The following is a 14027-nucleotide window of genomic DNA, read 5'->3' on the forward strand; positions in this document are numbered from 1 at the left end:
TGTTTCTAATCTTGTCATTCTCTCATGAAAGTGAGAATTGCACTGTAGAATTTAGATGACCAATTGCACAGCACAAACAGGAGTACTGAATTCAGTTGTCAACATTTAAATTCATAAGACTGTGATAAAAAAGATTTTGAATGATTCATGGTACATTACCATACAATCCCAAATGGAATCCCATAACAGAGTCAGTCAGGTCAAACATTGCACCTTTGAAGGGAATGCAAGAGATGATTACCCAAAATTGATAAGGTCCTGAAACTACTGGAAAAGATATACATCTTGCAGCGCCTGAGGCACGGACTCAGATGTGAACGATCCAAATCATTTATTACAAGTTCTCACAATTCTTACATACATTCACAAGTTTCTATTCTTAGCCCTCCCATCTGCCTTTACAACTTTCCCATCCACAGTTATATGTCAACAACGTATTCCACAAACACTTCTTAACTGTGTATACGGGTACTTGTCCAGTCAGAGCCATGAGACATTCCTTTTGTTTTTCTCTTCTTCTGGAGGTGTCCTTGGTTCTCAGCCTTGCTTTCTCATGCTGTTTATCTTGCTCCACAGCTTCTGCTCTGAATAGTCTTTCTTGTATCCCCACACATCTACTTTACACATGCCAAGACTGGAAAGCAGCTGGAAGCACAGTACTTTGAGCACACTGCTGCCTAGCAGCAACTCTTGGCTTATTATGAAACGTTAGCTCCCAAAGCCAGCTTGCTTGGAGACCTTTTCCCAGTACATTTGCACGATTTATATTGTAGAACAGTAACTATTTAAAATTGCAAGTTCTTTTTGTTGTTTTTAAAGCACATAGTCACCTTGGATTTCACACAAAAGTTTTGGTTTTTTTTTTTTTTTTTTTTTGTATAAAGTTAGGTGAAGACCTGAGATGGGAAACTGAGATAGTCCTATGAACAACTGCAACCAAAGGGAAGACAAAAAGACAAATGCTTCATTGTACAGTGGAATTGATGCTGTACTTAGAGCTTTTACATTACTGTCCAGCCTGCTGAACTAAACTGTCAAGCATGTGAATCACACTGTAGATGCTATATTTACTTATGAAATCTCTCTGTCACAGCTGCAGGCTATACATAGCCATTCTCATACAGGGCAAGCAGCCTCAACAAATGCAATCTTCAATGAAAATCTTGAAGGACTTTAATTAAACTCGTAATACAAAAAATTGTTGAAAAGAGTACTTATCCATACCAGGATTCTGCATAGTCATAGTAAGTGTTTTTGTTTTTTTTTCTTTATCTTTCAGAACAGAAAACATTTCTATTGTATGCTTTACTTGAAAGTAGTATAAAAAGCTTTTTATCTGTTTTCCCATAGTAGCCACATAATAAAAAGTTTTGTGTTATATTTTATCCTATGTTTTGTCAAAAGGCAATATTTGAAAGAAAATTTTATTCTGTTTTTGTCAACACAGAGTCATTTTTAGTCTATAAATCTAGATTTGATTAGAATGTGTAATAATGAAGAAAACAGACAAACAAGCAAACTTATTAATATACGTTAATATGAAACTGCTGATTGGAAGACAAGATTCCCACAGCTTCATGTCTTTGTTATGCTGTGATTACTGACTTTTTATGCATGGAAACATTGTTTTTATAGATGAGTAACTTGAAAATTATGTGTTCATATTATAATTACTATTACGTTAATATGGACTCTTGTTTTCCACAGATATGGGTATTCTTGCTGTATTTGCCCTACCATTGCTTCTTCTAGGGATCAGTGGAATCATTTATATTTACCAGACCGTCATATGGCTAGTCTCCAAGTCAGCAGTGCAAAACAAGGTGGTGGTGATTACAGATGCGATCTCCGGACTAGGCAAGGGTGAGTTGTCTCTTTTCTTCTCAGTGCCAGATAACACCAAGTCTATAATTTTTAAATGTACTATTTAAATCACAGATACTGGAAGCACTGTTGAACTTTTAGGAACTGCAGAACTTTGAATTTATTTAACTAAATAGAATAGGAGGTTTTATAAGCATGTCAAGTGCTATTTTTAGCACATTGCTACTATGACATCTAATACTATAAGTCGTCACTTTAGAGTACCAGCAAATCAGCATAAACTGGTGTCACCTTACTCTGTTACTTTTTCCTTTCAAGCCCTTAAAGGCTTCCACTTTTTCTGCTCCCTGTAACAGGGCTCACCCTTTTCTCCCTGCAAATTGCTGCCCCTCTATCACCTATGTTACTCCTCTTCCCGTAAACATCCTCCAGAACCTCCAACAAGGATGTCTGACTATGTGTGTTGATGTGTTCAGTGAAAGAAAAGAAAGGATATGTGATAGTTAATTTATTTATCTTAGGCAACAGCAAAATTCCTTTTTCCACATACTTGAATTTCTGGACAAATGGAGACATTCATCAAAGCTTAAAAAGTAACAAAAAAATTGATGAAGATGTTTTCAGTTGTTTATGACTACTAATTAAACTTGGTTCCTGGGCTTTTTTCAATGCTGTAACTCAAAAGAGTCGAGATGAATACATCACTGGTTTCCCTTTTGCTGTTGTTCACAAAACAATCTTGTACATGAATTTTGTTCATAAATTTGCCCTGTTAAGTTTATAAGAAAAATATTGGTGTAGCTATCATTGTAAAGGTAAATAATCTTTTCAAGTCACAAAATTTTTCTGTTCTAAAAAGAAATGAATGAAATTCATAAAAATACAATTGTGAATGACAAACATTACATAAATAGAAGTCTTCCACAGAAAATGTTTGTAGAAGTAGAAACCTGGGTCCAAAAGGTTTATATAAACACTTCTATACTGATATTAAGATTCTAAAATTGAAATTAAAAAAATCTAAGGTAAACATAAAGAATATCTGGACTTTCCTGTGGGTACTGAAATATGAAGAAATACGAAGAAAAATATTTTTGAAGAAGGAATAATATTGCCTGTTTGAGAAGGGTTATAGAAAGCAAGACAAATCAAACAGGCTGGAAAAGCAAGAGTAATTGTAAGGTCAAATTCCTATCCTTCCAGTGCTGAATATGTAAATGACATACAGATTTGATTTAGGGACCAAATATAAGGGTTTCAAGGCTGAAAGCATTTTGAAGATCTAAGCAGAAAATAAATCATGAATGGAAAAAACCTTTTGATTTCCAATCCTGCCAGCACACATAACCCACTGCCAGCTAATTTTCTATTGCACCTAAAGCAAATCTTCTGGTTTGAGGCAGTGCATTCATTATGTCATGCCTACAGGCCTATTTGCAATACGTCTTATATTCCAAGAGATAAAAAAAAGGCAAGTGTATACTTTTCCTCATTAGGAGGACAATCTTGATACATTCCTGAACTGAGAACCACTGCTTCAGTTTAGCTGAGCAAGAATGCATACCGTGAGGCACCCTATGACATCCAGAGGACTACAACTGACAATGAATCCCTGCAAAGACGTCCCTGAGGTGCTTGTGGCCCATATTTTTAAAAGCCTTTCTCTGATCAAACTGACAGCCCAGTGAGGAATGTATTCTCCCTTCATCAGCTAGAGAAGAAAACCAGTCAGACACGAACTGTCAAAAAGCTTCAACCTGGTGTTTCATAATCTGTACTGAATTAATCACAGCTCCATGGAGACTTAGACTAATGATTTGACTGCAGTTTTGTAGCCAATGCCAAGGTATGAGAAACAGTAAGAATGACTGGTAGTTTCTCTGAGTCACCAGTTTGAGAAAAGTACAATCCTAGCTCACTTGCATTAGCAAGGGAGAAGAATCTTCCCGAGAGGCAATTTAAACTGTGGTGAATCCTTGATCCAGAATGTACTTGTCTGTATGCAGAGAAAGCAGTTACAGTTTAGCATACACAGAAATTTCTCAGTGATCTTCTCAGGAATGCTTCAGGGATCCTGCTGAACCAGAGGTAGCTCAGGATGGCCCCCACTGCCTCCACTGAGTCCTGGGAAGATCATAGGATTGATGAATGAAAGTCAAAGACCCTTACAAATGAGAGTAAGGGTCTGTGTAAGAGAGACCTTCCTCCAGCTGCTATTTCATCTCATCTGTAGGACAGCGGCTGGTAAGTTTCTATGTAACATTCTTTCTCAGATTTGCAGATGAGTTTCATGTACCCAAAAGTTTCATGAAGACAGTGCCCAGACCTAGCTTTGCTACATTCTGGGACTGGCTGGTATCTTGATACTGTTGTGGGCAACACAAGTTTTTGTTCTGTAACAATGTTAATGTTTATAATGTATTTTTGTAAATGTTTTTCATTCATTATATTGTATTTATAGGTGGAGGCAGTTAAGGAAGAAAGACAAAACCTTCTTTCCTTATTCAGACCCATCATCTATTAACTGTTATGCTGCTCTTTTCTTAATTATATACCACAACTAAACAGTATTGTCATGCTATAGCATTAATTGTGGTGACTTTAATATAGTACAAATATTCATAAAATTTCATTTATTACTCATTTATATGTTGTCATTTGGAAATTTCCTTTTTCTCATATATCTTTATCCTTCAAAATTTAATGAATTTTAAATGAATGATTCAACATCATTAGCAAAAACAGCCCCCCATTTCAACTAAAATGAGTATAATCAAATTGCTATTATTGTTATTATTTCTCTTGAACTTCTTTCTCACCTAGAATGTTCTCGAGTGTTTCATTCAGGAGGAGCAAGGCTTGTGTTGTGTGGCAGGACATGGGAGAAGTTGGAAGCCTTGTATGATGCTTTAATTAGTGTGGCAGACCCCAGTACAGTAAGTGTTTCCTCACTCTGCTCTGAAAATTGACAAGGTGAGGTAAAAATCTTGTTCAGGAACAAAAAGTGCTTTTAAATCCACTAAAATGAGGTACACATGGAGCTTGATTCACATACCAATAGTAATTCCACAAAATACAGCCAACACAGTTCACAGAGAGAAAGAGAGGAACAGTTTGGAAGAGCATGATGTCAAAACTATGTCAAAAGTAAAATCAAAAGCTCCTGAGTGGACCTGCATTTTGAACAAATCCCTGCCCAAAGCCAGACAATTAGAAATGCTAGGTAGATTGATTTACTTGTTAATTCAGATGTAGGGGTGTCAGTGGTTTACGGGCAGGTTAGGCCCAGTTCCGTGACTAATGGGATGGGGGAACCCACAGACCCACACCTTGGGAAAGGGAAAAGGGAAAAAGAGTAGGGAGATGGGCCTAAAAACAAAACAGTGGCAATGATCTGAGGAGAAACAAAGTAATTTACAAGATAAGATATCACAATGCAAAATAACACAATATAATAAAATATAATTGAAAATGGAAGCTAATAAATAAAATGAGAGAGAGAGTGTCCAAAATGCAAGAGGCCTTACTCTAGTGCTGGCAGCAAGACGGCTAGGGAGAGAGACGCTGTCAGGATGAGCAAAAGCGAAGAGAAGGACAAAAAGGGCCATCTCATGATATGTGAACAGTTTTTGTTTTTCCCTCTAAACGGAAAACGGTAACAGAACAGAGAGCAGTCATTTCGTCTGGGAAATGTAGTTCTTCTCTTCTGAGAACCAGGTACCCAGAACCATTCACTATCCACGGAACTGGGGCATTAACTCTTTAACTCCCAGTGCACTACATGATGTTATGATGTGGAATAACGATAACCAAAAATCATAAAACCATGACAAGGGGATCCAAAGTTCTCCATTTGCTTGTGTGAACTATCATCAATTTTTTATGTAACTAGAGTGTTCAAGAAGTGGCAGATGGTTCTAAGGATTTAATTCATCTTAAATATTTCTACTGCTTCGGGAGAGTTCCCAGATTGCAGGCTATGTGAGCACATAAGTACAAGTCCCCTTCCCTCATTACCAGTGACTAAACATGGAAATAGACATGCAAGACAACTAAAGGCTTCCCATGCTGTCAAAGGTGGTTCTTTGGAAGGTGTTTCTTTGGTGCTCATGGAAAATCTTTCCTTCTGCTATCAGACTCGTTTCAGAGCACAAGTGGTCCTTAAACAAATTATATAGCCATTTGTCACCAGACCAACAAATATTTGCATGTCACCCTTTTTCTACAGCCAGCTTCATTCATCTGCATAAATAAAAGTACTGTGCTCATGGTAATTTGTGCAATCAACTAGGAAAAACAATTAAGTACGACTAAGGGACCTGCATTACTTGCATACTAATAAGTGAAAATCCTCAGAGTTCATTTCTCTACCCTGTAGCTGATAAAATCTACATCTTTGCAAGAAATCATATATGTGGTTTGGATTATCTATAGTTAAACATGCTATTCCCACCTTCCAATTTCCCCTGTAAATTCAGTTCCTCCTTTTTTATGTAAATTATCTCTCAAAGCACTATAACATAAATTCTGTGGGCTGCACATTTCTACAGAGTACTGTTTATGAAAAGAGAAAAGATAGGAGTCATCCTGTATGTGTATTTATCTGTATTTATTGGGTACAGCTATTCCAACTTATTCTTCCTGAGGTGTTTTACTTTATGCACCTACATCTGAATTTCAGAGTACAAGATTACCTATTACTGAGTTACTCTCTTTCCAGAGTGGGTTAAAGGAACAAATCAAGATTTTTGTAAGAATGATAAAGCACTTTCTTCAGATACAGCAGTAAATTATTTAAAAAAAAAAAAAAAGTAATTAGAAATAGTAAATAGAAATACATTTTTGTATATCAGGAATCCCTGAATATTTTTTTCCTTTATTAGACATATACACCAAAGCTTGTTCTTCTGGATATCTCAGACATAGACTACATTCAAGATGCAGCTAAGGAAATCCTGAATTGCTATGGTTGTGTGGATATACTGATCAACAATGCAAGTATGAAGGTAAAAGGAGCAGTGCAGAGCATTTCATTGGAACTTGATAAAAAGATAATGGATGCCAACTATTTTGGACCTATAACATTAACCAAAGGTATTTTTTTCCTGTTTTCCTGTCACAACTTAGAGCTTGATATCCAAATCGCTGGCATTATTCTGACGCATTAGCATCTAACTTTGCCTTCTTCACTGCAATCAGAATCAAGTCTGTGAAAAGACTGGACTTAAATTGAAATGAATAAGATCAAAATCAGACTGCCTGGGCTTGGAAATATATTAGTAGGCGTTTGAAAAAAAAAAAAATTAATGTCTACTTATTATGTTTTCCTTACAGTGACTCCTTTAGTTCTGTGCTTGCTGCCTTTGTTACAGAGAAAACTTCTAAAAAAACTTGCAAGGATACAGATAGTGACAATTAAAAATGATAATAATGTACCCAAATCTTTATGTAGAATCTGGTTGGGTCTAGAATACTCGAGGTGAATGGAGCGGGCTTCAGCAAAGTATGTCCAGATATCCGTAACTTTAGTATGTAACTTCTCTATTGTTTCTGGGAAGGTACTGAAATGCTTAGAACTGAGAATGTGCTTGATCCTGAAAAGTGCAGAATTAAGTCCTTAACACATTAACATGTCATCATGATGCACCAAAGAGCTGTGAAGCCTTATCATTTGTTCACTGTGTCTTTGTTCATTTCCTTTTTTTTTCCTTTTACTCCTGTATTTTGTGGTCCCAAGAACTTCAAAATATAATTCCAATAATCTTGTTCAGTCTTGTTCAGCCTTGCTGTGGATCTCAACTGCAAGAAGAAGAAGTGATGTTTTGTGAGACAAAGATTTTCTCATTCTTCATGGTAGAATTTGGTAGACTGGATGCAAGCTATCAACAGCTGACATAATGGCATCTGTTAATCAACAAGAACTTGAGCCAGTAATGAGCCAATACTGTGAAACTGAGTGATCTACACTCAGTGTATATTCTTACAAGTCTAATTTAGGTAGCAAGAAGACAAGGTGCACCTCACAGTTTTACTTAGTTTAGTTCATGGAAAATTCGTCTTCCTCTTCCATGTAGCAGAGTAGAAACAATAGAAAGCTTCATCACATTTATTATCAACGTGAAAGTCTTTATGAGAACTATACTCCCTGGAAAAACTGACTGAATGCTAAGATTAAGACAAAGAAAATGGAAAACTGCAAGCAATGGCAATGAAAATCTTTTTAATAGATTAAAAGGCCCAACTAAGAGACATTGCTAGAAAACGCGTTAGCTTGATACAGCTAATTACTGGACAATAATCAAGTCAGCAGCAATGAAGTAGCAAAGAGGAACCCAAGTACAATCAAAGGGACCTTCAGGATCTTGGGGCATTTTGTTAAAGGGTGAAGGGTACAAGTAATGTTCTTCTCTATCCTTCCAGTAGCAGGAAGCAATATTGCTGGGAGCAAGCAGACAAGTAGATCGAGGTTGGTGTCACTGGCAGAACTTCGGATTTCTCAATCACTGGATAATCTACATACCACCAGGCCTGCTGTCTCCTCCTCCTTTTTTTTCAGAGGAGGAAAAGGATTTTTGTGCAGGAGTTAGCAGAGTTAATTGGTAGAGACTGAATTTAGATTTCAAGTGGGAAAGAGATTAAACTCTCCACTGATAAGCTATGGGACAGCACACAAATATTTGAGGTGCTGGGTACAGTGAAGCACATTTGAAATTTTTCTATGTAAAAGCAAGAGGAGATAAAAGTTTTGACTCCATCTCGGAGCTATGAGGCAGTTAGTATAAGCTACATCTAGTGGGAAGAATCCTGTGACTGGTGTGTCACCGTGGATGGTTATGATCTCCTCAGAAGGGACCGACAGGGCAGGCAAAGTGGGGAGTGGCACTGTATCTGACGGAGGGGCTAAACTGCACAGAGCGTGCAGTTGGCAATGACACAGTCAAAAGCCTCAGGAAAAGGATCCTAGAATGCATTAATCAAAGTATAGCTAGATGGGCAAGGAAAGGGATTGGCACACTGTGCTGGAGGGCAAAGCGTATGAGGAGTAGCTGAAGTACCTCGGTTTGTTTAGACCAGAGCAGAGCGGGCTGAGGGGAGGCCTCATGGAGGCCTGCAGCTCCTCACAGTGGGAGCAGAGGGGCAAGCACTGATCTCTGCTCTCTGATGACAGCGACAGGATTCGAGGGAACAGTGTGGAGCTGCATCAGGGGAGGATCAGGTCAGAGTTAGGGAAAGATTTTGCACCAGAGGGCGGTGTGCATGGAACAGCTGCCCAGGGCAGTGGGCACAGGCCTGAGCTGCTGGATTCACAGAGCATTTGGACATCTCTCTCAGCCACAGGGTTTGGGTGGTGCTGAGTGTAGCCAAGAGCTGGCCTTGATGTCCCTTATGGGTCCCTTCCAACTTGGAATATTCTATGATTCTATGATCTTAGTATTCATTAAAGTTTTGCTACAGTTTTGCTAAAGTTTTGTCATTTCTTTTCTCTGAAGATATTAAGCTCTTTTACTTACTTGGATTTTTCTTTCTGTTTCTTTTTTCAGCCATTCTTTCCAACATGATTTCTAGAAGAACTGGCCAAATAGTTTTAATTAATAGTATTCAAGGAAAAATAGGAATCCCATTTCGTGCAGCTTGTAAGTTATACATTCATTCATAATTTTTGCATGTTTTTTATTTCACGAATTAAAAAAAAAATCACAAAAATTCATTCTATTCTTTACATATTTAGTTATTAAAAGTGGTAATTTCCAGCCTTAATTAAAATGATTAATAATGTATTTGAAAAATTTTCAAAGTCAAACTCAAGAAGAAATAATTAAAAGTACTGTGAAACATGACTTCTGCCTAAGGTGCTTCAGAATAGATAAATACCAAATGTGACAGCATATTTTTAAAGTTCTTGGGAGGGATTCAGGGAACAACGAGCCTGTAGTTCTAATAACTTGTGATGGCTTCACACTGATAGCCAGCTAAGCTTCACCACACCTCTCTCCCACTCCCCCTCCTCAGAAGAACAGGGAGATAAAGTATGGTGAAAAGAGGCTCATATGTTGAGATAAGGAGTGGTTTAATTAAAAAGTGAAAAAGAAAAAAAAATGGCCATGCAGAAGCAAAAGGAGAAAACAACTATTTAATATTTTAAATATTCTTTATAAATATAGTTTATAAATATAATTTTTTAAACAAATATAAGTTTATAAATACAAGCTTTAATATTGAAAACCTATAGAATTGTTGCTGTAGGGCCAAGGCCAAATTTATTTGCAAAACACAAGACTTGTCTTCCAGAAACACCTATGTATTTCACTGCATTTTACTAATATGCCACAAACTGCAGCATCAGATGGGGTGGACACTCATCTCAGAGACAGCTGTCTGTCTACTAAAGACGTTTTCAAACTGTAGAGATAATAGAGAAACTACTCTTAACCCAGGACTTAATATTTGTGATTGGGAAATCCAGACAGATGCTTTTTCACATGCATAGGGAGATTCATATATATACCTTATGCAAAACTTTCCTGTAAATTCCATTTCTTCTGTTTGTTTTAAATATGTCAGATGATAATTTCACTGGGTGAAGTTATTCACTGTTCTTTTGTCTTTATTGGATAATCATGCCCTGATAAATTTTCTAAACATTCTTGTTTCATGGAATTCCATCATACATCCAAATCCATACATCCAGACATCCACGTGTTTTTTTCTTTCTTTTAGATGCTGCTTCTAAACACGCTGCTGTAGGCTTTTTTGATTGTCTTAGAGCAGAAATGGAAGAATTTGATATTTCTGTCAGCACTGTCAATCCAACCTTCATCTGTTCATACCATCATCAACCAGCACCTGGCAATTGGGAGGCATCAATTTGGAAATGTAAGGTTTGATGAAACAAAACAGATGTTGGATGATTTCCATATAGCAGTATGGAAGCTTTTTCTAGGGAGAAGAAAAGAGTACAGGGAAAGAAATGGAAATGACAATAAGATGAACAGGTTAGGGGAACAAAAGAAAAGAGAGATTGGAGAGATCAGATGAATATGGTAAAAAGAGGAAGCATATGGAAAGGAACAAACATCATGTGAGAGAAAAATACAGCATGGCATGGAGAATGGAGGTTGAGAAGAGCATGAAAAGTCCAAGGGAGATTTCAGTTGTGCTCAGGTTGCTTCTTCCTTTAGGGAAATATCTTCGAGTGGATGGTCAGGAAATACAAAAGAAGGGAAGGGAGGGGGTAAGGAAATGAAAGTGTGTATGAACTTAACTGAACTTATGCACTAGCTGTCTATCTTCTCACCACAGTTTCCTCAGGCATCCCTGACTATTTGTACTTCTAATTCCTCTCTCTTTGATTTACAGTCTTTTTCAGAAAGGTGACTTATGGTGTGCATCCAGCAGAGGTGGCAGAGGAAGTCTTGCGCACCGTGAGCAGTAAGAAGCAGGAGGTGCTGATGGCCAACCCTATCCCCAGAGCAGCAGTTTACATTCGCACCTTCTTCCCTGAAATGTTTTTTGCCATTGTTGCCTCAGGGATTAGGGAAAAGCTGAAGACAGAACAAGAAAATTGATTTTATTTTCTTCTCCCTACTTATGACTGGAAAAATGTTTATGTTCGAAATATCATTGATTTCTGCTACCAGTATGGGTGTAATAAAACAGGAGGCTGCTACCCTGAACCTGCCAGTGTCTCAGTGACTCACTACCATTGGCACCCCATCATCTGCGAGATTTCCACTCTTCTGGATTTAGTGAATATGACAAGGGAAAATCTGATAGGAACTCTATCACTGTTGTAAGAGAGCAATTCTCAATCAAAATGGGCAGGTCAAAGCTTTGGGAACTTGTATCAACTTATCAGAATAATCTGTCAGCGCTAGGATTGATGGAAGGAATGAAAGGATGGGGAAATAGGGAGAAGTGGGAGACAGAGCTATAAAAACCAATGGAAAAGAGCATTGGAGCCCCATCACTTTGTTCTACAGATAAACTTTTTTGTAAGTATTTGCAAATGGATATTCAAATATTGACCTCCAAATAGAACTCATCTAATTCAATATCTCATCTGTGACAGGACTCTGGAACATATCCAAGAATATAAGAATGGGGCAAAAGTACAGATAAATCGTGTTGATTAGAATCTTCCAGTTTCTCACAGTCTACTACACAAACACATTGCATCTGTCTCTGCATCTTGTTAAACTATCCCTTCCATCAATTTTTCACAAAGTTATTTTCAAATTCTTGTTAAAATATTCTATCCCTGAAGACAGGAACTCATCATGCATTAAAAAATATATTTATTTATGTTTTCTTTAAATCTGACGTCAGATAATATCTTCTGATATCTCCTACTTCTTTTTTTTCTGTGGAACAAAAATCACTCTCAATTAGTGCACACCATGTCATTCATACCCATCATACTTTCCATGCAGTGACTTGTTTTCCAAGTTGAAGAGCCCTGGCATCAATTTGCCCTCTCTCTTGGAGACTTCCAGATTATTCTTCTTATTTTTCTTTATATCTTCCCTAGTTTTATCTGTTTGGGGTTTTATTGGTCTTTTGTTTTGTTTTTTTTAAGATGAATGCAGTATTCAAGACACATGAACAGTCCGTATTCATAAACGAGCTTACAGGTATTTCCTGGATTATTAATCTGTGTTTTTCTTCTGCATGTCTTTTGCAAAATCCTAGTTTTGAGATGCTTTTCTAATGGCTACTGAATATTGAGTTCCCCCTGTCCATTTTGCTATGTGAGGTGATTATGCAGCAGATCCGGTGTAAGCATGGATGTTATCCATGTCAGTTGTGTAAATTCTATAGATCACCAAAATTCTCTCATTCCTAGCTATAAGGCTTCTCTTCCCTATCACATTTTTCCTGTTCATGAAGAATAGTTATCTCTTCTTACCCCGTGAGATGAACCAGAATGTAAATAAAGCCAAAGCAGAGGTGTTTTGATCTAAAGTGTCACATCTGAGAGCTTAAATTTTGTCTCCTAAACCCTCCTCTGGCCTCCCTTGTGTCATCAACACTCACAGAGATCATAAGCGGCCACCTGCTCTTTTGCAGACCTTGACAAAATGCCTTATCTGCTAAACCCCTTTGTAATCCTAAAGCATGCAACCAAACTGCACTTATGCTACAAGAAGGGCCAATTTCTCACATAGTTATCAATACCAGCTGCACTAATGTACCTCTTCCTATCAGTAAGAATCACCAAATGTGAAAGGAAATTCTCAGTGCAAAGAAATATATTCTTATCTGGTGGAGAGATAAACCTTTTCATATGAGAAAAGTCATAGTTGCTCTGTTCTCAAAAAGCAAGAATACATCTACTTCACTCAGGGACGTTGTCTGCAATTATTCATAAGTAGTGAGTTCCTGCATTACCCACTAGACCTTGATCTGTTTTCTTTTGGAGGTCTGAGCTTTTATTGTTGACTGAATGACTGTTCCTTAATTGTGAAGTCAAACATCCATTTTGTATATAATTCTTTTCCTCCTCATCAGAATTCTGTTCCCTTGAACAAATGATCTGTGCTGTGATCTCTGATGTACTTGTCCCTGTGCCTCAGCAATAGCCAAAACCTCAGCTCCACAAAGACAAAATATGAAATAACTGAGTAGTTTCTCCAGAAAAGGGTCAAGGAATCAGGACATTACAGCTGAACATGTATTAACATTGTCCTACTTTGCTATAAAGCCAGGTAGATTGTAGATTTACCATTAAAATAAGCTGAGTAATCTTTTTGTTCCTTTTTGCATTTCCTAAATATCAGCAGAAATTCTTCACTGATTTCAAACACTTCAAAAAAACATGGAACTAAAGAGAACAAAACTGTTATTCCTTTCTGTTGTTGTAGGACAAAGTGCTAAAATTACTGCAAAGGAGATTTACAGGGTAAGAATTTTCTAAGAATAGTTAAGCATTAAGGATAAATTGTCACAGAAATTTTAGAATGCCTGTCTTTGGAGGCATTAGGGAACAGATTAATGAAACATCTGTAAAAAAGCAATGTAGCTTTGGCTTATCCTGCTTGGAGAAAAAGAAGGATTAAGTGACCTTTTAAATGGGTCACACTTTTCAATAATCGTGTGTTTCTTGGTTTTTGGTTTCTTTCTTTCTTTCTTTCTTTCTTTCTTTCTTTCTTTCTTTCTTTCTTTCTTTCTTTCTTTCTTTCTTTCTTTCTTTCTTTCTTTCTTTC

At 37.1% G+C, this 14027-nt stretch overlaps 1 protein-coding gene across 1 annotated transcript; it reads left to right on the forward strand.

Moving 5' to 3' along the window:
- The first annotated feature begins 1709 nt into the window (after positions 1 to 1709).
- Positions 1710 to 11652, forward strand: DHRS7C (dehydrogenase/reductase 7C). Its single transcript, XM_021382500.1, has 6 exons — positions 1710 to 1863; positions 4648 to 4760; positions 6708 to 6918; positions 9366 to 9458; positions 10543 to 10698; positions 11182 to 11652. The coding sequence occupies exons 1-6, from the start codon at positions 1710 to 1712 to the stop codon at positions 11388 to 11390; spliced, it is 936 nt and encodes a 311-aa protein (XP_021238175.1). The 3' UTR covers positions 11391 to 11652.
- The last annotated feature ends 2375 nt before the right edge of the window (positions 11653 to 14027 follow it).

This window comes from Numida meleagris, unplaced genomic scaffold (genome assembly GCF_002078875.1).
Source record: "Numida meleagris isolate 19003 breed g44 Domestic line unplaced genomic scaffold, NumMel1.0 unplaced_Scaffold249, whole genome shotgun sequence".
NCBI classification, from domain to species: domain Eukaryota; kingdom Metazoa; phylum Chordata; class Aves; order Galliformes; family Numididae; genus Numida; species Numida meleagris.